General features: G+C 33.8%; 2 protein-coding genes across 2 annotated transcripts; one reads left to right on the forward strand and one right to left on the reverse strand.

Moving 5' to 3' along the window:
• Nucleotides 1-243: 243 nt before the first annotated feature.
• On the reverse strand, nucleotides 244-5,018 carry LOC140055010 (harmonin-like). Its single transcript, XM_072100158.1, has 10 exons — nucleotides 4,980-5,018; nucleotides 4,502-4,569; nucleotides 3,523-3,666; nucleotides 2,989-3,130; nucleotides 2,757-2,865; nucleotides 2,306-2,397; nucleotides 1,826-1,996; nucleotides 1,356-1,472; nucleotides 797-922; nucleotides 244-471 (listed from the first exon to the last, which is right to left on the reverse strand). The coding sequence occupies exons 1-10, from the start codon at nucleotides 5,016-5,018 to the stop codon at nucleotides 244-246; spliced, it is 1,236 nt and encodes a 411-aa protein (XP_071956259.1).
• Nucleotides 5,019-5,529: 511 nt separating this feature from the next.
• On the forward strand, nucleotides 5,530-26,299 carry LOC140054447 (uncharacterized). The gene is made up of 14 exons (XM_072099431.1): nucleotides 5,530-5,673; nucleotides 7,970-8,126; nucleotides 8,572-12,201; nucleotides 13,761-13,912; nucleotides 15,714-15,885; nucleotides 16,105-16,277; nucleotides 16,635-17,079; nucleotides 18,864-18,972; nucleotides 19,146-19,281; nucleotides 19,436-19,588; nucleotides 19,678-19,757; nucleotides 20,119-20,195; nucleotides 20,824-20,966; nucleotides 22,147-26,299. Exons 2-14 carry the CDS (start codon nucleotides 8,018-8,020, stop codon nucleotides 22,639-22,641), a joined length of 5,874 nt encoding a protein of 1,957 aa, XP_071955532.1. The 5' UTR covers nucleotides 5,530-5,673; nucleotides 7,970-8,017; the 3' UTR covers nucleotides 22,642-26,299.
• Nucleotides 26,300-26,314: the final 15 nt, after the last annotated feature.

Here is a 26,314-nt window from a genome sequence, read left to right on the forward strand (position 1 = left end):
GGCCTCTTTTAACGAAATGTCTATAAAAGATTTTCCATCTACGAACATTATCTGATCCCCTACTTTAACATTCCCTAAATGAACAAAAACATGTAATTTGTTGTGTTATTTTAAAAGTGGAATTGATAATATATTAGTTAAAAAGTTAATTAATCACAGTTATGTTGTCGAACAACGATAAAACTTGTTTCTCACTAGAGAGGCAACGTAAGGACGTAACCGCAGCGCAAGCGAATTGACCAGTCACAAGCTGCAGGTCAAATAATCTCGCTCACGATTGGTCAAATTTGTTGTCTTGCGTTTATGAACCAACCTACCTGATTTTTCAGCTTCCCCGCCTGGCTGTACGTCCGATACCTTTATTGCCCCCGAGAGTGGAGAGCTGATACCACCTTCAATTTCAAAATCTAGTTGCTTGCATTTTAGTTCAACTTTCCGCAGTTCTCGGCCGTCTATCTGACGATCAGTAAACTGAAAACAATTTCAAGGAATCTGTTTACCTATATGACAATCTACACCGTTTTTACATACCATAGCCTGTGTTAAGGTTAGTTATTTAGCCAGTCAAGTTGTCTCCTACCACCAAAGTAGCGATAATTGTGAACATAAAACCATTTAAATGATTATGTTTATAATAATTATGACAATCGCACTGTAGTAGACACCGTTTTACGGTTATTACCCGCGTAAGTCGGTTCGTACCACCAGATTAGCGATTACTTTGAAACTAACTTACCCGGGAAATAACTGCTTATCTGTGCTTAGAATAGATAACGTATAAGGATTAATATATTACCAATTGTTCAGGAGTGGTTTTCCACCAGTCTTTGGGTACGTCCGTAGGTTTTTGTGGAGTAACAACAGATTTTTTCTCTTGTTTAGGAACTTCCACTTGTGTTCTAGTTATCTCAGTCGTCGTTGGCTATAACATATGCAAAAATAAAAATGTTAATGAAAAATATACCATTACCAAATCTACAGCATGCAAAATACCGTATATTTTCGAGTGAAATTCGAGTACTGAAATTTCAAATTAGTTACCATTATACAGTACATATATTATTAGATTGTAACCGTGCATCGCGCACGAATGTTACACACGTCATTAGCTACGATAATGAAAAATATTCAACAAAATGTTCTTTATGAAACATTAAGGAAATGTGCCGTCCGAGTGAAATTCGAGTTTGAAATTTACAATTACACCAGATGATACAGTACAAATAATACTGTATTAGCTTTTACTCGTGCCTAGAACAGATGTTACACGCGTGTAACGTGCTATACATTGGTAAAAACTATGAGAATATATCTATTAATGATGATTAAATAATAAAGAAGTAAACACAACTCACCACTTTTGGGAGAACTACCATCTGGAGAGAGGTGTTAGACTTAATGGCTTTAATAGCCTCATCGTGTGAAACGTTCCTCATATTTACACCATTAGCCTCTAATATCTGATCACCAGGCTTTAAAACAAATATCAAGCGAAAATTGTCTTGGGTATTATGCATATCATTCCTATGTTGTTTAATAACTACCTTCCCAAGTACATTACTCTCTTACACAGCGAAAGAATAACTTGCCATTTCTCTCTGACTGTTTATTTTTACGTTTTGTGATACTAATATGTTTACCTTAACTAGAATGGTGTGGTATGTTTGTGTGTGTTTCTTTCTTATATATATACTTCATATATCGGTATATGGAAACACGTCATTATATTTCCATAATTATTTGCCTTAACATAAATCTATAACACTTGTATGAATTCTTGTAGGCCTATTTCATTGCCGCTTTTTGGGCAGTGATCATCATTCACCTTAATACCAGCTTTATCTGCCGGAGAGTCGGCGGAAACCCGCTGTACGTAAATCCCCATATCTATACTGATAACGCCACATCCAAGACGTTCGCCGTTTGACAGATCAATATTAACTGTCCTCTTGTCCGAATTTTCTTCTACAGTTTCAAATGAATCTATCACGTCATCCTGCAAAAGAATACGTTATTGTGATGGCGCGAGTTACTCTCTTTTCTGCATGATTAATTAATTAAATGACGTAATGCATCAAGTGACGTAAATACGTAGAAATATTTTTTGCGGGTACTGGTGACCAGTGCACGTTATGCCAAGATGTGTTGTCAGGAAATTATGCCTACGAATTAATTTAGTTTCTTTGTATTTAGAAGCACTCATTTTAAAGTAAAATAAATCCAGTGGTTAGATCCAATTTCCAGAAGCTAATCATACAACATAACATTGGACGTAAGACAAACATAATAGAGTGCTTATACGTACCAAAAATGAAGTAGCTGCGAAGCCTACGTCAGTTAAAAACTTCCACGTGATTGGATCAGTCGCTCCTTTCTTAATTGGCGTCATTCCTACATCTATATTAGAAAACGATTAGAAAACATTACATTTACAAAACCGCTGACCAATCTTTTGTCTCCATTAAAATAATCTTATAGTTTTAAATTGTCTATTTAAATTAGACTACTTCGGTTATGTTTTTTAGGGACAGGCAGACCAATAATCTCACAAAAAAAAACAAAAAAAAACCTAATATTCATCTAATTTTTTTTCTTTGATATCAAATATAGGTTTTCATAGCGCCGTTTTTTAAAGAATGTATACAGCGCCCTCTATATCGTCACACAAATTTGGTTTCTTTTTTTTTGATTCAAACATTCTCAATGTATTCTTATCACACTTGTGTGTTCATCCATGTAAACAGTATGTAACTTACAGCGAACTTTAATAACGATGTTCCTTCGCATTTTCATCAATGCTACTACTTCACTGTGTGTAGCCTGACTTAATTTGAAGCCGTTTACTCGCAGTACTTCATCACCAGCCTAGCGAATCAAAACACAGTAATAGTTGGCTGTTAGAAATAGGGCTTCAGAGAAAGTAGGTTGCAATGTATGATCATTTATAGAATGCACTAATATAAATGTAGGCCTACACTACATACGTACCCTGAGACCTTTTCTGTCGGCCTGTGATTTTGGTAGCACCTCTGAAATGTAAATTCCCACTCCAAATTCAGCTCCTCCTCGAATATGAAATCCCAAGGATTCGCCATCCTTTCCAACCAGTTTGACTGATCGGATCTCCTTGCTTCATACAACAGTATTATAATAATTTAACATGTTCAAATTATTTTATTCAAAAAGATGCACAAGACAATCTAAAAACATGTTGACGCGCTTTTTCCAGACAGGAACTCGTAACAGTCCTTTGATCTTATGTCTGGCTCCGACAAATACTAAAAGCACTGTACTATGTACATATTCTCTGCGGTGTCTCTTAACCAAACCAATCGAAAATCACTCAAAAAGTTTAGGGGACGTGGAACTGATCGTATCGCAGCCACAGATGAACTCTTTGATCTCAGCATCATGTTTTTAGATTTTCTTGATTAATGCAATATGGTTTTGTTTAGTAGCAAGTTTAGATAGAAATTAGATAGGAAAGTGATGATGACTGATGAGGTTAGGGGGTTAAGTTACCTTATTTGTGAAGGACAGAGCACGTCATACTGTTTCTGATGAGCGGCTGGTATAAAAGGTCTAATTGCAGTAAATACAGCCAGCCGTTTTGGGGTACATAACACTTCTTTCAGCTTCGTTATTAACTCTTTCAATTTTTTATTACTGTAAATAAATGAAAACCAAACGTACTCAAACGGAATTTAGATTTAGTGTGGTCAATTATGTAGTTGTTGATATATTGTATATAAGCCTACTCATTGAAGGTAGCATAAAAAAGTATAATATAATTATTATATTGGAAATATTTGGAAGGGCTTAACCCTAGGTTAAAGGATTTTTCACACCTGTTCCAGCACGGTTCCGGTCGACCCTCTCTACGCGGCTATACGTCAATCGATATGCACATAGCCCAGTGAAAACGAAACATTGACGTTCCATTTGCCGACGCCGAACAAGAACCGTGCCGGAACAGAAATGAAAGACCATTAAAGCCTTATTTCCACAGACAAATTGTATTTGCTATGTGTGTTGGCTATTACGCATGTGTTCATGTTTCCATCTATTTTTGTGACTAACAAGTGCGCAGCCAATCAGCGCAGGTATTTTTTGATTCGCACGATCACCCGGCCGGTATACTTCTTGCCTAGTGGAAAATAACCTTAAATATAGATTGTCCCCCTTAACCAATAAATGTTTTTGTTGAATATGCTATGCTGCTCACATAATAGCTATTTACTTTGACAAAAAATTACATCAAAAACGAATTATTTACCTGAAAACTGTAATTTAAAGCAACAAATCGGTTAAAATTAACCGTTTATTCTGTCTTTTTATAAATGAACTTTTTTTTTTCTACGGGAGTGATTAACTTTACTAAAACTGTGAAATGGCCTATTCAAAGTCTTTTATTCTAAATCTTCATTTTTCATGTTTTGGAGTACAATACATCTTTAATGTATAATGCGGTCAAGTAATATCTATATCATAATAGGCTTACCTATGATAGTCTCGCATTGTCTGGTACAATTTATCCTTATCTTCACCCTCACCGACCAGCATTTGTACCTACGGTATACGTTGGTTGAGTTAGTTTTTATTTCATTACGCTAGGTCTACTTTAACAAAATGTCAACAATTCAGGCTATGTTTTAAATTGTGCCACCATAGCTTGTCGAAAGGTCCTTTCCAAGTAGTCCTATGCTAATATTTTATTTTACAAGAAACAGGCACCCTTTACAATAGTGAGGGTGCTAACATGTATATATAAATGAGAGAACATGGAGTTAATAATGCATCTATATGCCATTGATGAATTGAAATTATAAGATACATTTGGTAGGGCTCACTGTTCACTTTACTAGTAGTAGATATTGAGTCCATGTCTTAGACGATTTCTGTTTAATCTCTATCATATTATTTAAAACTAAATAATCTCTGGGCCCTAGAATTGTAAAAAACTAAAATACGGTACTTACAGCCATTTGAAAATCTTTCATGGCCGATTTTCTATCCATTTTAATGCTGTTATTTTTGTGTGTAAATTTGCTCGAATTACTGATCTATCTACACGGCCGGGTTAGTGGTATTATATTAGTCTGTTTAGTCATGTGTACTTTAACCAGGCAGATAAACACTTTGTTTACCTATAGAGATCTCTATGCTTTACCTGCCTGGTTAAAGTACAATAGTGTATGTTTTTAAGCGTTTGGATTAACATATTTATTGGACTTTAGACAGTTAATTGTGTTGTCAACAATGTGGCTGGATTATGGTTATTTATAGCATTGTATAATGTGTCTTATAATGTACATATTGCATTCAAAAAATACAGGTTAATAAAAATGACAAGTTATCGTATGTCACATTAAAAAAGGATGTTCCAGATTAATTAATAATAATGTACGTAATTCATTGACGTGACGCGCATCGAAAATGTATTTTATAGAGGGCGACATACAGAATGAGAGATTTTGGAGATAAAAACTACGGACGCGACGGTAAACAAACATTTGGCCGGTACGTACGGTACGTGTAAACGGAAGATTTTAAATTCTAAAAACATGTAGTAAGGTCAACCTGTATTTACTTCATGTCCATGACTTTGATAATGCTTTTCGTATATTATCTATTTGTGCTATTAATAACGGATTTTCGCTCGTAACTGATCAGGTATGTACGTGAATGTCTTAATTAGGCCTTGAGCTAGGCCTTTCTGTAGGCCTCCTCCTCTAGCTAGTCACGTCTAGACTAGGCCTAGCCAGCCTTGTAAGTTGTAGCTAAACTACCGTGTACAGTAGTTTAGCCTACTGTACTAGTTGGTTGGTTGTGGAAGGCCATAACAGAATCGTGGCCGAGTCATCCTCCTTCTCTGTGCCTGTGTATTGTTGTCTATCCATCTCTAGGTCAATAGTTCTATATTGATAATATTAATATAGTTGGTAGAATTGGTCCGTTTATAGCTAGGTTTATACAGGTATAGGCCTAGGCCTATATTTATTTCTTTCTGTAATAAATGTCAATCTTTTTTCATAATTTATTATTTCATATAAAATTGTTCTTGATTATATTGCACAATATCCGAAATAAATCAGAATAACATGAATATGATATTAGATATATTTGAAGTAATGTATTGATCTTTAGAAGTTCTATATATAGCGTATTAATATTTAATATTTTTGTGTTAATTTATTATTAATAAATTGTGTTCCTGTCAGTTTATGTTAAATAAAAAAAAAATTAATAAAACAAAAATATTAATTACATTATTGAACACAATTTAAACATTTAAAACTACAGTATTATTATTTAATTGCCAGTGTTAAGTCCTGATTCAGTGCTTGTCAATGCCATACTGAAGAGTTTACAATTTTCAACCATGCTATTGCTAATGGAAAATAATACACACATGATTGACCATGCCTATACCCCATGTCTCTTCCGTCAAGTTTAATCATTATATAAGCAGTGATAAAATACAGTAAAAATTTTATAAAAATGCTTGGTCAATTGTAGATCATGGAAGTCAATGAATTCTACTACAAATAAAAATGTGTATGAATAATACACTATTGTGTGTACAGTAGATGCATGTGGCGGGGTGTTTATTCTAAATTATGTTCTTTTCGAGGGAGGTGTTTATTCATTGAATAAATACGGTATAGGGGATGGAGGTGTGCGGAAGGTCGGATGCGTCCTTCCATCTGTAAAGTCGCAACTGTGATGGAAGTCTAAACACCAATTTCTTCTCCACGAAATATTTAGTCGCGTGCAAAAACGACTCTACAGCTCACTATGTCGGTCGGTAAACACTAACTCAACTTTGCGCACGCAACTGCAGCTATGTACATGGCATTGACACTTTCATGCAATGCAATGAACAAATTCTACTATTTTATTATTCTTTTATTGATTGTGTTATAAAAATCAATACACCAAGAGAACAATAATATTCTGGTTTTGCATCTTGTTTTATATTTACAGTAACAATTCCATGGCAGCAATTTATAGCTTAGAATAAGAAATTGTATTTTCCAAATCACAATAATAATCATACAAATACAGTACACTAACAAAATATTTACTTCTTCATCATCCTTTGTTATCGGCAACATGATATTTGTATGTTATTCATATTGACTGTGTTATGTAATGGATGGTACTAAAAATATTATATGATTCGACATCATCTTCCTATACTGTGCACTGCAGAACCTCATTTGAGTATAGTCGTACATAAGTTGGTCACATTTATGCAGCCGGGCTTCCTAATTCTCCTCAAATTTTGTTTTCCACACATTTCATATTATTATTACATTACATCTTTTTTTTAAAGATAATTTCAGATTGCACTTACTGTAGCGTATTGTATTCTTGAATACACTACAGTAATAATGTAGTGGTTGCTAATAATATTTATTCGTTTTTAAAGCCCTGTCTACACTAGCAAACTAGTTATTACAAAAAAAGTGTGCCCAAATATGGTAGTGATGTGCCCAAATATGGTAGTTATATGACATCATCATGTCCATATATGAGCACATCACATCTTTTTGTCAAACTAATTTGATAGTGTAGACAGAGCTTTACGCTTTAATTTCTAATCTGTATACATTATTCTCAATCAGTATTTCTAGTTCATTCTCACCGTGTTTCTTATTTCATTATGACCTTATAAAATGTAGGTCGCATTACATAATAATCAATACAGTTTATAATAGATGAGGACATACTGTATTAATTTGATCTCTGTTGCATGTGCGTATAATTTAGATATCTAGTGCTTTTCCAATGGCAATAGGAGATGTCTGCTTAAAGTAAGAAAATTCCATGTTCAATCTCTATGTGGGACGCTTTTTTGCACTTCATCATTAATTAATTTTTTTCCAATGATCATCGGTCATTTTAGAGTTTCTTGGATGCATGTCAAATAAATATATGGTTTCACATTGTTCTTAATCAATAGGATATCAGCATGATAGAAGAAACATATAAATAGACCCAGCAGGGGACAATGGAGACACAGCTGTTGGAGATTGTGACAAAAAAGAACATATATGGACCTTTTGCAAGATGTTCCATATTCCTGATCAGTGTATCATTGATTGCAGCAACAAAGACAGGTTTGGTTTAATGAAAAAAATAGTATTTCCCATTTGATCCAGAAGTAGGCCCACTCATGTCAAATTGCCCAATGATCTTCTCCCATGTTTGAATTAATTTTCATGCAAAATGATCTACGAAGGCCCTTTGATATCAAACTGTCATGTCAATAATTAGCTAGCTAGTAGCAACAGTGAAATCCGTACTTTAGGACACATTCATAGAGACTCCCGATTCATGGGACACCCCTAGATAAGGTACACCCCAATTCAGAGGACACCCTTATTCAGGGTACACACCCCTTTTCAAGGGATAAGAGGACACTTTCTAATGAAACAAATAAGGGGGCAATATATTAACCTTGGGTTCCAAAGGTGTTTCCTTAATAGAGGTTCTACTTAATTAATGTAATCTAACTGTAATAATATCACCCTTTAAAAGTTCACTGTTTTCTTCATTTTTTAGAAGCTGCCACTATACCTCTGGAGCCCTCTCCATCTGTCACAAGCAGGATAGACCAACTGCAAACGGTGTTGCAATCTTCTGATACCAACAACCTCCCAACACAATCGGCACCATTCACCAGTAGACTTACAAATGATGATGTTCCCACTGCTACTCCTGCTCTGTCATCAGTGGTGACCACCCTGACATCAGGTGAGGATGATGTGATGTTGCAGATCATGAGTAGTAGTAGAGAAGATGGAACGGAGAAAACTATGCCAATGATCACACCAAGTGAGATTATGTCACAAGAGGAAGACCTACTTGTAGTACTGACATCCACATTAGTTGGTAGTCTACTGCTAACAACTGATGACCTGTTGACATCTTATAATGGATTACCTATAGAAAGCACAGCTTTTCAGTCAACTTCTTTGTTTGCTTTTAATGATCAATCACTCAGTCATATCAAGACAGACAGTGAAGAGCTGACATTGCTAACATCAGAATCCATAAGGATGGCTTCAGATGTTTCTAAGACCCTTTTAAAAGATTTTATTTCAACTTCTGACAATATTGATGTTGATATTTTGACTTCAGCTGGTTTTGATAGTCAATTTTCTACAATCAGTATGTCACAAAGTGTCCTGGAGTTTATGCAACCGTCATCATTATTGCCATTCCAACTATCTGAAATGATTTCATCTGAAATGATGTCATCTGAAATTGGTAGAACTGACAATTATGTATCAGAGTATAAGAGTACTTATAGCATCTTGGAATCAAGTTATGTAGAATTTGTAAGTAGCTTTGAAGATTTACTATCAATTGGTGACATAAGACAACCTTCAACAAGAAGTGGAATGACCACAGAAGGTATGTTATTCAGTACAATTGTGCAGACAGTGTCATCCTATGTGGATATGGAAAACTCTGACATTGTGATATCAAAAGACCTTGATGATGTAACATCTCTGCTTCAAACACAACCACTTTCATCATCAGTCACCTATTTGGCAGGTTCCTCTATCACACCAGTAGACTATTCTTCTAAGGAAGCCATGAGCATTGTCCCAAGTCCAGTCACCTTGTCTGGAACAACAGTTTTAGAAGAATCAAATATGTTACTGTCTTCTGAAACATTCTGGGATACCATGTTAGGACAATCAGCTTTTTCATCAGAATCACAGACACCATCTTTCATTTCAGTGTACGAAAGTTACAGTTTTGATGGAAGTAGAGTTTCAGCGACTCAATCTTCACCATCACAATTCCAAACACCATCATTGACATCAATGGATATTGGCCAATATTCTGAAGAGCATTCTTTAATACAAGTAACAACTTTATTCGATTCAACTGAAGTTCCTTCTGTGGAACCCATCATAATTTGTTTCACCACAATAGTGACATTGCCAAGTTCAATGGCAACATTTCAGTTTGGCGGTACTTTAAACACACCAGATATTACATTATCAGAAGAGAGTTCTACACAGAGTCGCTACTGGTACTCCACAGATATAAATTCCACACAATACAATAACTGGCCAACAATGGAAGACAGCTTAAAACCATCTCATTTGGAAGTTTCATCAGTCTTGCAAGAGAATATGGAAACTACTCCTTACATGATTTGGAAATCAATTACAGACCACTCTTCTGACACAAAGTACTTGACAAGAAGTGATACACAGGAAAGTTACCAGACTACCTTTGTATCTACATTATTTGAAGAGAGTTTGGTTTACAGTACTATTACATTAGAATATTCTTCTGGACTTGAGGCAGAAGACATGCATATGGTGTCTAGTGCAGAAGTTGATATCAATACCTTGGGTGTTCATCATGTAGAAAAGCGAGCAGCTCTTGTCGATCAGTCTTCTCAGATTGAAACTGAACAATCTCTTTTGATGTCAAGTAAATTGGAGCCATTAACTTCATTAGATCTGCAAAGTAGTATATTAACATCTGGTGTTACAGAGTCTTTTATGTTTTCTAATATTGAAACATCTCTTGATAATCCTACAGCAACTGATATGGAACTGATTGTAACCACAACCTTACAACCAACATTGTTTGCAGAACCATCAATAGTGGATAGTAGTCTTCGTGAGATACTAGACATTATTTATGCTACATCTTCTGGAACTTTCACTGAAACAATGTATTTGTCAAGTTTCACTGGAACCCTGTTACCAAGTTCCTCTGAGACTCCATCATTAGTGTTGGATTTTAGCAGTCTTTTAGAACGTTCAGACATGCTTAGCGGCATCTATACCAGCCCATCAATAAACCTTACCACTCAGTCATTCTCTCCATCATTGTCTGGTGCTTTGTTACAGACAACAGAAAGCAATTTCAGCAATGCACTTGACATCAGCACCTTCATAAGTACTATTTATGCCACCAGTCTAATAACCCTTTCAGACATAACAATGCTACAAACATTATCTAGTACACCACCACAAAGTGATAACACCTTTCTTTTAACTGACAGTGTTATGTTATCACCAACATTTTCTGAGTTTTCCAGCTCAACATTGCTACCAACAATCTCTGAGACACCACCAATAATATTTAGTAGCATTGTTTCAGAAAGGTCAAGCACTAATGATGTTAAAGCTACAGCTACTCAAATTGACTTCAGCAATCTACCATTACTATCAACATTCTCTGAGACACCAGTAATATTTAGTAGCAGTCTTTCAGAAAGTTTAGGCTCAAACAATGTCAATGTTACGGCTACTCAAATTGGCTTCAGTGAACTTCTTTTACTGTCAACAGTTTCTGAGACACCACCAATAATATTTAGTAGCAGTCTTTCAGAAAGTTTAAGCTCAAACAATGTCAATGCTACGGCTACACAAATTGGCTTCAGTGATCCTTTACTATCAACACCAATTATTGAAAGTTTTTCTGTAAGTGAAGTCTTTCTTGTGGAACCCACTACATCTGAACTATCTAAATATCTGGAGGAGACATTCATAGTGTGTACAACTATTTATCCATCAACAGTTATGAAATCATCAGAATATTCTGCTTTTACATCTGAAATGAAGGTGCCATCATCCGATCAATCTTCCATGACTTCAACTGTCAAAGAATTGATGACCTTGGAACCATCAACTTTCTCAATCTCTGATTTTTCTGAAGTAATTACACCATCACCTCCTGGAGCTTCAAATTCTTTAACCAAATCCTCTGATATGTCATTACTAGAATCGGAGCTCATTATAGAGACTGTATCATTCACTACTTCTAACCCAACAGGTGCCATCTTCTCGTCAGAAACATTAGAGACATCGGTAATATCTACTCTATTAGTAATTACAGACATTGATGTCATGTCCAGCACCTCTGGATTAGATGCTACATTTTTATTTTCTGATTCATCTTCATTAATGGGTTCTGTGGAGTTGCCAAGTAGTTCAGCAACTCCAAATATGCTGACAACGTTTCTACTGTCTGCCTCACCATCTTCATCAAGATTACCAGAGCAGTCATCCAGTTCATCTTCTGTAGTATTTCCAAGTTCATCCAGCTCAGCTCCTACAAGTAGCAGATCACTAGTGACACCAGTTGGTACAACAAAGAAGAGCTATGTCACATTGGACACATCCTTTGGTACTAAACCAGCATGGCTTCAACTTGGTATGTACCTTTTTCAATATATTCATGATGATACCTTGATTTTGGTTTTCAGTTTATCTTGTAAAAACAATACAAAGCAATAGCAAGCACATCAGATGTATGTATATAATGTACTGTTACTTTAGATTTTAACGCATTAACAACATGGAGTCATTTTTTTTCAATTTTTCTCCAAATTCATGTTATCTAAAGTAGTAATATTATCAATATTGTTATATTAATGTTTTAAAAATTAGTGTCTAGTAATATATTAACTTTATGAACTAAGAACTAAAAGAAAATATATATACATTTCATACAGATATGTTTTCTTAAATTATGTTTTTTCAAGACTTAATGGCTTGCCATGTCTAACGACATTGTGATAAATTACTCAACTCGTTTGAAATTTAAAAGCTCTGCGTTCCTTGCTGAACTCAAGTTTCACATTACGGTTTATGTATCTGTTTCCATACAGACTCTCAGCTTGCATTTCTAGTTGCTTTAGGTCAACAGCCTAAAAGTGTTTTTCGTCCTTAATAGCCGAATCCTACTTAAGTAGTGTGAGTTATTGCTGTGTATGTTCTACTTGTGGAAATGTAGTCAAACAACAAACATTAGTATTCCTGAACATTCCGAAAATGGTTTTATTCTGTCTATTTATACTTGCTATTGATACTTTTACTTTACTATTTATCATAAGTAATAAATGGATTCCTCCTTGTCCATTTACACTTGGTTGAAATGTTTGATAATTAGTTTTCTTGTTAAAGTAACTTGATGTTTAAATGTTGCATACAATAACTCAAAGCATAGCATTACAATGTCTCCATTAGACATCATAATATCTCGTTTATGGTACCAACTGCCCCTAGCATTAATTCACTTTGTATAGCGTTATTTGATACAATAAAGTCCTACTATTTCTTAAATATTGTAAAATTTGATTTTACTTTTAATTACCGGTTGTAGTACAATGTTATAGGCTCCATAGTACTGTGTACTATTAAAGTACTACGGCATATGACTGAGTATGCTCCAATGCTCAAACATACCTTATTACTCAATTTAAGATAAATTGGGAGAGAAAAGATTTTGATGAATACATAGTTAATTCAATCCGAGTGTAATTCCACCAATATTGTGTATCCAGGATATGATATTTCTTTTCGTACATAAGTTGGGGAACCCCTAAATGAAACACCACAAAATTCATTAGTCATCCATAAGGTGTGACGTAAGAATTGACATGAATACAATTCGCTAATGCAAATGTTTAGCCGAATAAATTAGACTATGGACTTACAGTAGCATGTTGATGTATGGGGTTCGATTCCCATGAGCAACTTATTTACTTTAATAGTGTGAAAGAGAGAGATTATTGAGTGTAGGATTTTGTTATATATTTAGAAAGTATTTTGGCTTTTTTTCACATAAAAAGTCCCCAACTTATGTACGAAAAAAAAATCGCATCCAGGCCCCAATCGGTCACATACAGTATATATACATAATATAATAATATAAATATAATAATTATATACATTAATTAATGTAAAATCCTGTTTTATTGTTTTGGATAGAATTTGAAGTCCCAGTTTCTGTTGACATAAAATCACTGGACTTTATATCGGAGATTGAGCGCAGACTTGCCTCAGCATATATTCAGGCTCGAAGCGAAGAATTAGGATCACGGAGACGCAGAGCAGTTACAGTTGAAGACGTCACTACACAGGTTTTTACTATATTTGAATTTGTTTTTTCAGAAGCAATGTACCAATCTCGTTTTTAATCATAAAATCTTAATTTTGTAGCAAAAGCTCATTCACAAACAATATGTGTTCTTCTAAGAGGCCATACAAGAGAAGTCGGCCTATTTACAAAAATAATGATCAAAATAATTATCACTATACTGTCCAATTAACAATTAGGAAAACATCTAGATTAACAAAGTTGAAGGCTAAAGCTCTGTCTACACTTTCAAACTAGTTTGACAAAAAAATGTGCCCAAATATGGTAGTGATATACACAAATATGGTAGTGATATTACATCATCATGTCCAACAGTATATGGGCACATTTTTGTCACATAAAGTTTGATAGTGTAGACAGAGATTTAAATAATTCCTTGATTAAAGCTGAAATAGCTTAACCAGACCACCATAGGATTGTAACATTTCTAGAAATGTTTTTGGATAAAGCAAATAGATTGTTTCTGGACTCCTAAAGCCCTTGATCATTTTGATAATGATTCCCAAATAGGTTAACATTTATGACCTGATTCAAAATCTAAAGGTTGCAAGTATGACTTTAGTAGGAAATTAATCAAACAAATTCATTTTTGTTTCAACCTTTCCATACGTTTAGATTTTTACAATTTGTGTGAATTCCTTCGCCGAAACCGAACTAGTATAATATCTGAGACTTGTGTGATAATATGCTAAATCAATATCATATCCATAAATGACAGGTGACGTTTATTGATTTTTACATAAGCGGCACCAAAGGAATGAGCATAAATAAACATTTGACATATTGTTATTGCTTGACATAATTGAGTCATCTAATTTAAATTCTCTGCATTCCATCAGGCGGATTAAATTACATTGATAATTTTGAAATACTTGTTAAAACAAATTAATTAGTGAGATAACTTGATTGCTTCTTTGTAAATGTTCTTTCCCTGTTTTGTTAAATGATTTCAGAATTTACTTTCCTATCCTTTACTGTTTCAAATTCAGTTATATTTCTTCATTATTGCTGGGAAGAATTTCTCTCTTTGTATCAAATTGCAATTATTTATCATATTCTATGCATTCTATCATGCGTGTTGAATATTTCATGATAGGAATATTAAGTTAATAACTAACAATTCCTGAGAGCTGCTGCTTATTCAATACGAGAATAGACTATCAAATATTTATTTTCTTTTAAACTGAACATTTAAGATTCTGCTCAGAAGTTTTTTCCCCTAAAAGAAAACTATATAAAAATTAATATTTGTCTAATATGAAAATGTTTTGTTCTTAATTTATTATTGAAGAGGAAGTAATCATAAAAATGCAGAATAATAAAATCATATTTTGAATAGGCCATTTTGTAGTTTTATTAAAGTTAATCACTTCCGCAGAAAAAAAAAAACGAGTTAAATTCAACAAAACCCATATCGGCTGGCAGTCAATTTGATTATTATTTACTTTAAATTACAGTTTCTTCAGGTACATAATTTTTTTTCAATCCAATTTTTGGTAAAAGTGAATAACTTTTATGGAACATCAAAATAGCTTATTCAATTCAAAAATATGAAAAAAAATTGTTTCATGTGGACAATATACAGTATCTTTAAATTCGATTTACAGAAACTCTTATCTTCAAGACCCAACCGAGTGTCCCCTTCATAGGGTGTTTTCTGAACAGGGAATGGCATACAGGATTTCCCTCTTGTTCATTTCAGAGGAAATTTTCTCCTCAATAGTGCTTCCCAAAGAAGGTGTAATTTCTAGTCTTTTCAAAATGTTAATTCATTTATTTTTCAGCAAATTGATATCAGTAGGGATGATGCTAATCCTGAGTTATTATCCGTTGTGTATTACATCGTAGAAGGAGGTGAACGCATTCCAGCGTCACAGTCTGCTGCCACCATGCAGTTCCTATCCAGTGAAGCGCTATCAATCACCCTTGGTTACCCCGTCGAAACACATGTGGTTGGTAAGATATAACAAACGTTTACTCAAGAAAACCTTTCAAAACTTCGAAAAATAACCCTACCTGTAGCAAAGATTTGAACCAGGACCCTTGGATTCATCAGACACTTTTCAATTACCAAGCTACTGTTTGACTACATTTATAACAATTACTAGAAATTGCAATTAAAATTGATTAAATCGACAGTTTTAAAGAATTTCTCACATGTTTTTTTTGTTTTAGTGTATGATGAGTCTTCCAGCAATAGGAGTATTATATGGATTGTAGCTGTTATATGTGGTGTTCTAGCGTTCATATTCCTGGTATGTTGTTGCTTTTGCTGGTGTTGTAGGCCTAGACCTCGGGATGGAAACTTTGACCCAGAGACACTGAAATTTCTACAGTTCAAGCAAAAGGTACTTTGACTGTATTTCTGATTATTATAATTGTGTCATGCTGTTTCGTGTATGAGTTGGATGAATCAGTTGGGCTGGCATTTTTTCGAGTTTGGGGGTGGGGCCTTTAAGATGGCTGATAATTTCAACATGTACTATCCTGTACTATCTTTTATTCTGAGGAAGGGTGGAACTTTAGTGAGATTTAAAAAAATGCAAAATCGGCAAGTGAGCCTTGAACCCTTGCCGATGTTATGGCTACATAATTACGATTCAACTGTCTTAACCACTCTGCCACTCACTCGCTAAAATTTAATGTAATTTCTGTATATTTGTTGATGAAAAATGAAATATAAAACATTGTTTTTTATTTTTTAGTATCCATATCATTCGTATGCTGCGAGCAAGAGAAGACAGGGAGCAATGCCGCCAACAGGTCTTGATAATTCACATAGTCACGTCTTGGAGGACGACAAATCGGTAAAAACCTCAGACTACCACACAGATGAAGATGATAGTGGTCGTGTCAAAGAAAACAAGAGACACCTTACAGTCCCACCGAGGATGCTACCGCGAGCAACGACAATAATCTCTCGACAGGATGATGTCGTTTCAGAGTTGGATAGTTTGGTGTCTTCGACCGAAGAGGAACTGAGAATGAGTTCTTCCGTCTCCTCTCAGGTACAGCTACATCCAAAATTGAGCAAGAATGAACAAATGAAAGATCCAAAGAGAGCGATGTTTTCGCACGTGTCGGAACATCAAATGCAAAGCAAACCAAAGAAGTCGCAAAGAACAATTGAAGAAGCAAAGAAGCAGAAAAGTAAGTGTTTTTAGGTAACTTTTAACAAATTCATAAGGTCAAAGTTTATTTAGAATCCGTTAAAACTAACCACGTTGGCTATTAAAAATTGTAATCCGTACATTACTTGGGTTATCACATGACCTTCATAATTTATAACATCATGGTCAAATTTTGTTAAAACGAAATGTAAACTAGATTTAATTCATCACTATGACGAATTATAGGTTATATGCATTGATTTAAATAAAGATAATTGATTGATTTAAGATATATTGATTGATTGATTTTCTCAGAATCATTAGTTATTTATAATATATGACAGGATCTTGCTAACGCAAATACAATAGCCGGTATCATAATCCGATCAAAGATCTTTCTGCGTATATAATGTCATAAACCACATTTGTGTTTTTATTTAGATTTCATTATAAATCATGTGTATAATCTATACACTAAGAAATATAATTGAACAACCAATACGGATAATAAAAAAAATCTTATTTCGTTTGGTTTCCCAAGGTGAGACTCGAACTCGGTACTTGACTGCTATAGACACTAGCAAAGACCACCGAGCCATACACAACTGACTAAAAGTTATGGAAATATTCCTCCGTGTATTTACTATGCAGTAACCACTTTGGTGCAGATAGATTATTACATACCGCAATGAATTATAATGTTTTACTATGATGACATCTTTAAAAATTTAAAAAAATGATGCACTGTCAAACTATATACTTTTAACTTTAATATATGAACTTCTTAAGGAAGAAAGTTAATGTTAAGTTTGTTATTTTGGCCTAAGAAAATGTTATAATTTGTTTGATTGTCGAAATTAATTTTGTTAAATTTAATATGCCATTAATGATGACTTAATCAACTTTTGTTCTTCTAATTTCATAATAAATCATACATATGATACATACACTTCAAGAAAATTAAATAAAAAATAGGTGTTCCCGAGCATTCTAACGATATATATTAATTTTAAAATTTAGCATATTTTCACCATTTTGTTAACTTACACGTGCGTAGCCTGTCACTTTTGACGTGCTCGTATAACGCTGTTTGGCGTTGAAAAGTGAATAAAATATGATGATATTATTAAAGAAAGGTTATACAACAGTAATCGGACAAAAACAGTGCAATAATCTGCGCACTCATGGCAATTTTTTAAACGCTTAAAATTGCCTGAAACGTACTCTAATTTCATAGAAAATAAATTCTGACAATTTTGAACATTTTAAGCGCGCGTACGCATGCGTTATATGCGCTACGCACGTAATTGTATTGCCATATGATGAAATATGACCTGAAATTTATGAGTACCAAATTTTGTTTAATTGTGATTCATGCTTGTGAAGATATGATTACAAACGTGATTTCGTTAAATCGCGCGTAGACGGCGTAATTTTTGATTGCGCATCGTGAAAACATAACCACATCGATTCCTGGCCATAAGGAATATACTCTGAAAAATTGACTTAGTTAGATGAAACTGATATCAAGATAATTGATGGACAAATAGTGCTAAGGAAAGAATAAATAAATAAATAAAGAAATAAATAAAGATTCTGACAGAATCAAGAGGTTATATGCATGAATGCATGCATATAACCTAAAAAGTGCGAACAATCGTCAAATTTTCCGATGGCATTAGGTAAAGTTACCATATGAAATTTACCATTTTTCAAGTCCAGTGCGAACAAGGCTTTGGTTGGCCAAATTTTCCAATTCCAGGGACTCTTTGCTGGGTCGTGAATGTGTAATAATTAATTCTGAAAACATTATGTTTACTTTAGATGGAGAGGCTGAATGGAGACAAGCACAGGCTGAGATAAGTGCTATCCTAGAACCAGAAGTTGTTAAAACACAGGCTTTAACTACATTTGTGGCACCTCATAAGCGAAAGTAAGTAATATAATAACAGTTTGAACATAGGACTAAGTGCTCCTCCACGTCAAACCACCTTTCAGTCATTTAGCCCGCCCTCTCTCTAGTCCGACCACAACAAAGTCTGAAGCATCTCACCTGACAGAACTTGACACAACGAATTAAGATATTTTTTCTTTCTATACTTTAAGGAAAAAAATTAAAGACAAAAAGAAAAAACAGAAATCGTCTCATGCATCATCATCAATTGATGAAACTGAAATTGAAGAAGATGGAATTTACAACTCGCTACCAGATGTACATTATGCTAGGCCACTAGCGTCAGAGGTAGTATTTACTTTTTGGCTTCAAATGAATAAATTCTTCCATTTTGTTACACCAGCATTGATCTCCGAAAGCTAGGCTTAAGAAATCTGTCTAGACTTTTAATACTATTGTTCATTTTACTAAAAACCTAGATCATTTTTTTTTGTTTATTTAGAATGAAAACACGCAATCACTCGGCCAGACCAGGAAGCGTATGCACGCACTTCTAGATGAAGCCTTTTCTCTAGTAAACCTTCCACCGGCTGGAAGGAATGCAGTACGCCCTCTACAGTCTACTGCTCATCATTCAAGCATGAAAGACCTTAAGGTACTATTGAAGAATTTTGCCAAACTTCTTTAACATTTTTATATGACTATTTTATTTCTAACTAATTTTTTTTTTTACAAAATAATCAGAAACCTTCAAAATCAAGAGAACGAAGACGCCAACGATTGTCATCAACTGAGACACATGAAACGTACACTGGAAGTGAAACGTAAGTTATGCAATATTAAATTTAGTATCTTTGGTGACTATTTGACTGTCAAGCCGGTGGTGAATGAGTTGGAATTGCATATAGATGACTTAATCCTAGACTCTAATCGGTTGAATACAGGTACCACTTGTAACAGGCAAGCCAGCCTGTGTAAATGAAAAATTAAATTTATTTTCTATGAAGAAAGCATTATGTAAAGATTATGATTTCTTATGATTATGATTTCTTATGATTAATGATTTCTTATGATTATGATTTCTTATGATTATGATTTCTTATGATTAGAACTTCTTATGATTAGAACTTCTTATGATTATGACTTCTGATGATTATGATTTCTTATGATTATTATAAATTTCAGGGATGATTCAGTGTTTAAAAGTCGCCACCCATTTGTAAAACATCAAAAAAGTGCTCCTGTTGGGTTTCCGCCAAAAGGTAGGCTTCAAGTTTCTTTAGAGATTCCAAATTCCAAAACAGCTACTTTTTAGTTAATTTTCTTTGATAAATCAAATCAAAAAGGTGAATTCATATAAATGAATAACAATAATATTGAACTTATCCCGACAATAAAAAAAAAAAATTAAGTTCGATGTCATTTTATAAGCATTTTTGAATGATTATATTTTAGTAGCTATATTGGTCTTAATTGGTCAGATTTTTGCCCTACTCTGTAAGTTGTAGGGCAAACATTTACCAATTACAAAACTCCCTGACACAAAGCTACTCCACAGTAATTAAATACAATTATCCTTTATCGGTCTTGTGATTCATACACATCCAACAGCTTGTAACTCGCCAATACAGGATGGGTAAACTATTTTATAATTTATCATGCTTATAAACTAAGTCTCATTTTAGGCTTAGGGAGTGGATTTCAAAGAGTCGCGAGTTACAACCCTGGCACTAGGTCAGGATTGAACATGGGACATTGGAATTGGAAGGCAATCAGGTTAACCACCAAGCTACAACTCCACTCTCCAATTTACTACAACCTCAAAAACAACGACTGGAAAGTTAACCTTTTAATAAATTTATACTCAATTTATTTTATCATTTTCGTTAGATGAATTCACACAAACTAAGACAGATCCAGGGAAGGTTGTGATAGTGCCCATAACAAAGCTAGGTGATGACACTGGTGGTCTGGTTTGGAGTATCTATGATGCAGAGGATGAAGTGTCACGACTCACACCTACTATGGAACCTGTTAGTACAGTTCATTTGCTTCTTTTTTTAATTGTTAATCTCCATTATGTAACCATTGATCTCTGCATGTGCCCTGCATGTGTGTAATTTAATAATAATAATTCAACATTTATTAATTTCTATCAATAAACAATACAATAAAAAAAATGGTATATATAATCTATATATATATATATATAAACACAAGAGGTAAAGAACATTAATTCTAAACCGCCCGGTGATATACTGAAATTTAATTAATTAATTTGAAACGATAAAGATGAGGAAATCTGTGAGAATGAGAAAAAGTCGCCCCAACCGAGACTCGAACTCGGACCGCCTGCTTGATATGCAGATGTCCTAACCATTAGACCACTGGGGCTTTCATGGTATTGTTCGAACTCGATTGGATAACGACTCTTTAACATTCTCGGCGTGGTACGGCGGAACAGCACTAGTCCTCAGTTGTACGCACGCGCAACAGAGATCATATTGATACGCCCTCATCTTTCAGTATTTTTATTCACGAGGCGGGATCTCCGAAGAGATACTTTTATATATATAAACACAAGAGGCAAAGAACATTAATTCTATATATATATATATATATAAATCCAAAGGCAAATTACTGAAAAAAATGACAATGCTGTGGGTATCAGTGGCTGGATCTCAATGGAGATACAAAAATAAAAAGCGAAAAGCTAAATCAAAACGATAAAGTAAACAGCCAGAAAAGTTAGCAGAGCTAGCCCTTCATCAGTGCAATTGAAGGAATTTGGATAACGTCATAGCAGGGAGTTGTTATTCTGCCTGGTATATATATATATATAATAATGAAACAATACAACAATACCATTAATAGAGGATCTTGCAAGAAGAAAATTTCTTGTCACGCAAGACCCATAAACGAAAAGACTTATAATACAGTAGTATCATGAATCATGAAGCAAGTATCTACATGGCATAGAATGTACATGAATAGTAGTACAAATTAGACTTATGCCTTTTCATGTGCTAGATTAGGCTTTATAAAACTGTAGTAACTCCACTAATAAATCCCTACAGTAATAGTAACCAACCTTAAAAACAAAAGAATACTAACCCATGGTAACTATTAGAAGCTTTATGGCTCTGGTCCTGACAAATATTTGAACAGATTTTTTGATACTTTACGTTTATAACTTTCTTCTTATTTCTGTAGGCAACCATACCAGGAGGGCTGGACCCCTCCCCTCCCGTAACAATCAGATCTCCAACAGGCGCTCTACTGACGCTACCACAACTTTCAATGCTCCCAGAATCTGAACTCACAACAAGAAATGGACCGCCGGTTCCATTAAAACAGTTTAAAAAGACGAAGTCACCGACATACGACGAGGCAGAGACTTCGTTTCAACAGTCATACAATCCTAGGCCATACAGAGACAGACTAGAATATAGGCCAGTGTCACTCCAAGGTTCAGCGGCATATGGTTTGCCAACTAAAGAGAAACGGCCTGCAATAGACATGCTGGCCTCTCTGGAAAAAGAAAAACGAATCGGTAAACCAGTAGATGACAGTTTTGATGAGTTGAACGTTACCGCAATAATCAAAGGAGCAGATACGCCACAACCACTGATGAAAGTCATCAAAGAAGAGCTGGAACGACTCGCTAAACTGCGCCCTCACACATATGAGGAAGAAGATATGCTTTAGATTTTAAATATAGTGAAAGGTATAAAATCATTAATTTCTAAAGTATCTGGTTTTCTGAAAAACGGTAAGGTAAACGGTAAAAGGTAACCATTTGGACCAATAAAGTAAGAACAATAAGTATTATTAATATAGTAATTAAATATATTTAATATCTTGTAATTTCTTCCAGTTTTAAACTATCAGAACTTTTTAAAATATATTTAGATAGAAATAATTGGTGCTTTTAATTTATAAATGAAACTTCTTCCAAATCTTCCACACTCCTTTCCCCTATAAAAATATATTATAAATAAATTAATTAAGTATAATTGTTTCTAAATAAATAAGATAATTTATACAGTAATATATTGTTTGAAGGTTTGCATGGCGAAATCAAATGTTGATATACCATGTGGTACACCACATAGTTCTGAAAAGAACTGTTGGATTTCTCGACGTTTCGATCTATATACTTTATATCAACATTATGCAGTAATATAATTCAAATATAGAATATATTAAGTAATATCTGCGTATATACAGGGAAAAATTTCATTTCGAAATTCTGTTTAGCAATATTGCCAATCAAACTGATTTTTGATTCGAGAAACATAGTTTTGTATTGTATTTTTTGCACAACTCCCTGATTTTTTGCTACACAATTGTACAAATGTGTAGCAAAAAGGTTGTTTTGTATAGCTTTTTGCTATGCTACACTGGCGAAATTATTCCCTGATATATACAATTGTGTATTCTCACTAAATAAATAATATTGATTTTTGAAGGGCCTTAACATTATACAATAAGTGCTGATATCTTTTGCATTGTATTTTTTTTCCACAATTGAGGGTTTGTTTCCCCCTCCCATTATACTTTCTTGATACAGTATACTGTATGCAATCACCCATTGCTTGTGATTATTGCTTCTAATATGTTTAGGATTTAACTATTTGTGTGGTGCTATTTTTTTATGTTGATTAATTTTGTTGCACTTTATACCTTTCCTATTAATTTATATGTTTGTATTTGTTTTTTAATGTTGATTTAATTTTGTATTTTGAATATTTTGCACCACGTCGATTTGTTAAAAAGCAGATAATATTTTATTTAATATTTTTACCAATTTTATTTGGAAAAATAGATTTTAACTTTTCAAGTATAAATGGCAATACTACAATCTTCCTTTTTAAACCAAAAGTATTTAGTATTTTTAGATGTAAAGTATATATAATAGGAGTAAATATTTTAATATATATTTCCAATGTTTACCCACCTTGAAAAAACTGTAAAGTATTTAATAATAAAACTACATAGGTATTTGTACATTAGAGAATATGTATATAGTATTTATTAAGTGTGTGCAGTGTTGCCAGTATTCACAATATACTTGATATTGAATGTATTTTGAAAATGATAAAATAGATTAACAAAACTTGAATTTTAGAAAATATGTATATTGGTGTATATTTTATAGATTATATTCTTAAACTGGAATTATATTAGAGAGTTTACAAATTGAATGAAATAATTAAAATATGTTATTTATTCAGTTTAATGTAATTTAATTTGGCTAATTATTTCAGAGCCATGAAATAAAAAGGAGGGGAGGGGACAAAACAATCATTCTTGTTCATAACTAAAGCGAACTACATGATAAGCATACTTGGTGTCTTTCAAATAGAAATTGGAATAGACATTGTATGACAATGCATGAAATGATGATAAGAATATGAAATATTGTAATATGAGCCACAGTGGAACCTCTGTTAAGGGGACACCTTCAAGGCCCAAAAAGTGTCTCCTTATAGATTGTCCCTGAATAGAAATTGGCAGAGCGTTAAAAAATATGTTTTCCCTAGTTCTTTTCACGGTAAAATGTCCCTTAATAGGGTTGTCCCCTAAATAGGAGTTGGCTGTAGTGTTAAAAACATATATTTCTCCTTGTTCGTTTCACATGGGTGTCCCCTTAATAGGTTTGTCCCCTAAATAGGAGTTGGCTGTAGTGTTAAAAACATATATTTTTCCTTATCTGTTTCACATGGATGTCTCCTGAATAGGGGTGTCCCAAAGAGAAGTTGTACTGGATACGGAGTAATCAGTATCAATGATGCAAAAAAGTCAAAGTGGAAGTCAATGGGGTTTTTTGTTGAATTTAACCGTTTAGTGTGTCTTTTTTTCTACGGACATTATTAACTTTATTAAAACTGCGAAATGGCTTTTTTTATTAATCTTTCTTTTTCGTGTTTTTTGGGGAAAATACATCTTTAAGATTATATAATCATATCCTGACCAGTGTAAAACTATCTTGCCTTGTTAGTACTTTACTGCTTCCAATCTATTTGTTTAAAAGACCAAAACATAATACACCACCTCGAATCTGAAGATGTTCTTATATGTGTATTACATGTTTATCACTTTCCAGGTCATGTTTATCACTTTCCAGTTCATGTGTATCACTTTCCAGTTCATGTTTATCACTTTCCAGTTTCCCCACCATTACACTTTTTTCGTAAGCAGAGTGTACTGTCAACTTACATTAGGTATTGCTTTAAGTTTCATTTATTTTAATGTAGGCTATTTGAGTGTATATGTATGAATTATGTGAAGAAATAAAGAAAGACTTTTTGCAATAGAAATGTACTTGTCTTTACTGTTTAATGGTTTCGCTAATGTTTTATATGCAATTACAACTACACTAATGAGACCCAAAAACGTGTCATAATAATAATAATAATAAGAATCTTGATGTCCCCTGAATAGGTGTTGGCTGTGTGTTTATATTTATTTTCTAGCTAATATCATGGTAAAGTGTCCCCTGAATAGGTGTTGGCTGTGTGTTTAGATTTATTTTCTAGTTCATATCATGGGAAAGTGTCCCCTGAATAGGTGTTGGCTGTGTGTTTATATTTATTTTCTAGTTCATATCATGGGAAAGTGTCCCCTGAATAGGTGTTGGCTGTGTGTTTATATTTATTTTCTAGCTAATATCATGGTAAAGTGTCCCCTGAATAGGTGTTGGCTGTGTGTTTATATTTATTTTCTAGTTCATATCATGGGAAAGTGTCCCCTGAATAGGTGTTGGCTGTGTGTTTATATTTATTTTCTAGTTAATATCATGGGAAAGTGTCCCCTGAATAGGTGTTGGCTGTGTGTTTATATTTATTTTCTAGTTCATATCATGGGAAAGTGTCCCCTGAATAGGTGTTGGCTGTGTGTTTAGATTTATTTTCTAGTTCATATCATGGGAAAGTGTCCCCTGAATAGGTGTTGGCTGTGTGTTTAGATTTATTTTCTAGTTTATATCATGGGAAAGTGTCCTCTGAATAGGTGTTGGCTGTGTGTTTATATTTATTTTCTAGTTCATATCATGGAAAAGTGTTCCCTGAATAGGTGTTGGCTGTGTGTTTATATTTATTTTCTAGTTCATATCATGGGAAAGTGTCCCCTGAATAGGTGTTGGCTGTGTGTTTATATTTATTTTCTAGTTCATATCATGGGAAATGTCCCCTGAATAGGGGCTTTATTGTTACAACTCTGCTCAAATTATTCAAGAAAATTCATTCACACATTGTGTTGCGACACCAGTGTAAAATAGACCTACCAGTGTTCTTAATTGAAGTCCTTAATGTATTTAAAGCATGTTGTACTTTGTTGTGTTTTGTTTTCTTTTTCTGTCTTATCTCATGTATAGACC

This window comes from Antedon mediterranea, chromosome 7, assembly GCF_964355755.1.
Source record: "Antedon mediterranea chromosome 7, ecAntMedi1.1, whole genome shotgun sequence".
NCBI classification, from domain to species: Eukaryota; Metazoa; Echinodermata; class Crinoidea; order Comatulida; family Antedonidae; genus Antedon; species Antedon mediterranea.

Bases quoted from the DNA above. Each gene is read 5' to 3' on its own strand.
- LOC140055010 (XM_072100158.1), bottom strand. From the start codon at position 5,018: ATGGATAGAAAATCGGCCATGAAAGATTTTCAAATGGCT. The intron at 1,997-2,305 runs GTACGTATAAGC...ATTCTTTTGCAG, and splicing joins TCGCAGCTACTTCATTTTTG to GATGACGTGATAGATTCATT. The intron at 472-796 runs GTAATATATTAA...AATTGTTTTCAG, and splicing joins AAACCACTCCTGAACAATTG to TTTACTGATCGTCAGATAGA.
- LOC140054447 (XM_072099431.1), top strand. From the start codon at position 8,018: ATGGAGACACAGCTGTTGGAGATTGTGACAAAAAAGAACATATATGGA. The intron at 13,913-15,713 runs GTTTTTACTATA...TTTATTTTTCAG, and splicing joins TTGAAGACGTCACTACACAG to CAAATTGATATCAGTAGGGA. The intron at 18,973-19,145 runs GTAAGTAATATA...CTATACTTTAAG, and splicing joins GTGGCACCTCATAAGCGAAA to GAAAAAAATTAAAGACAAAA.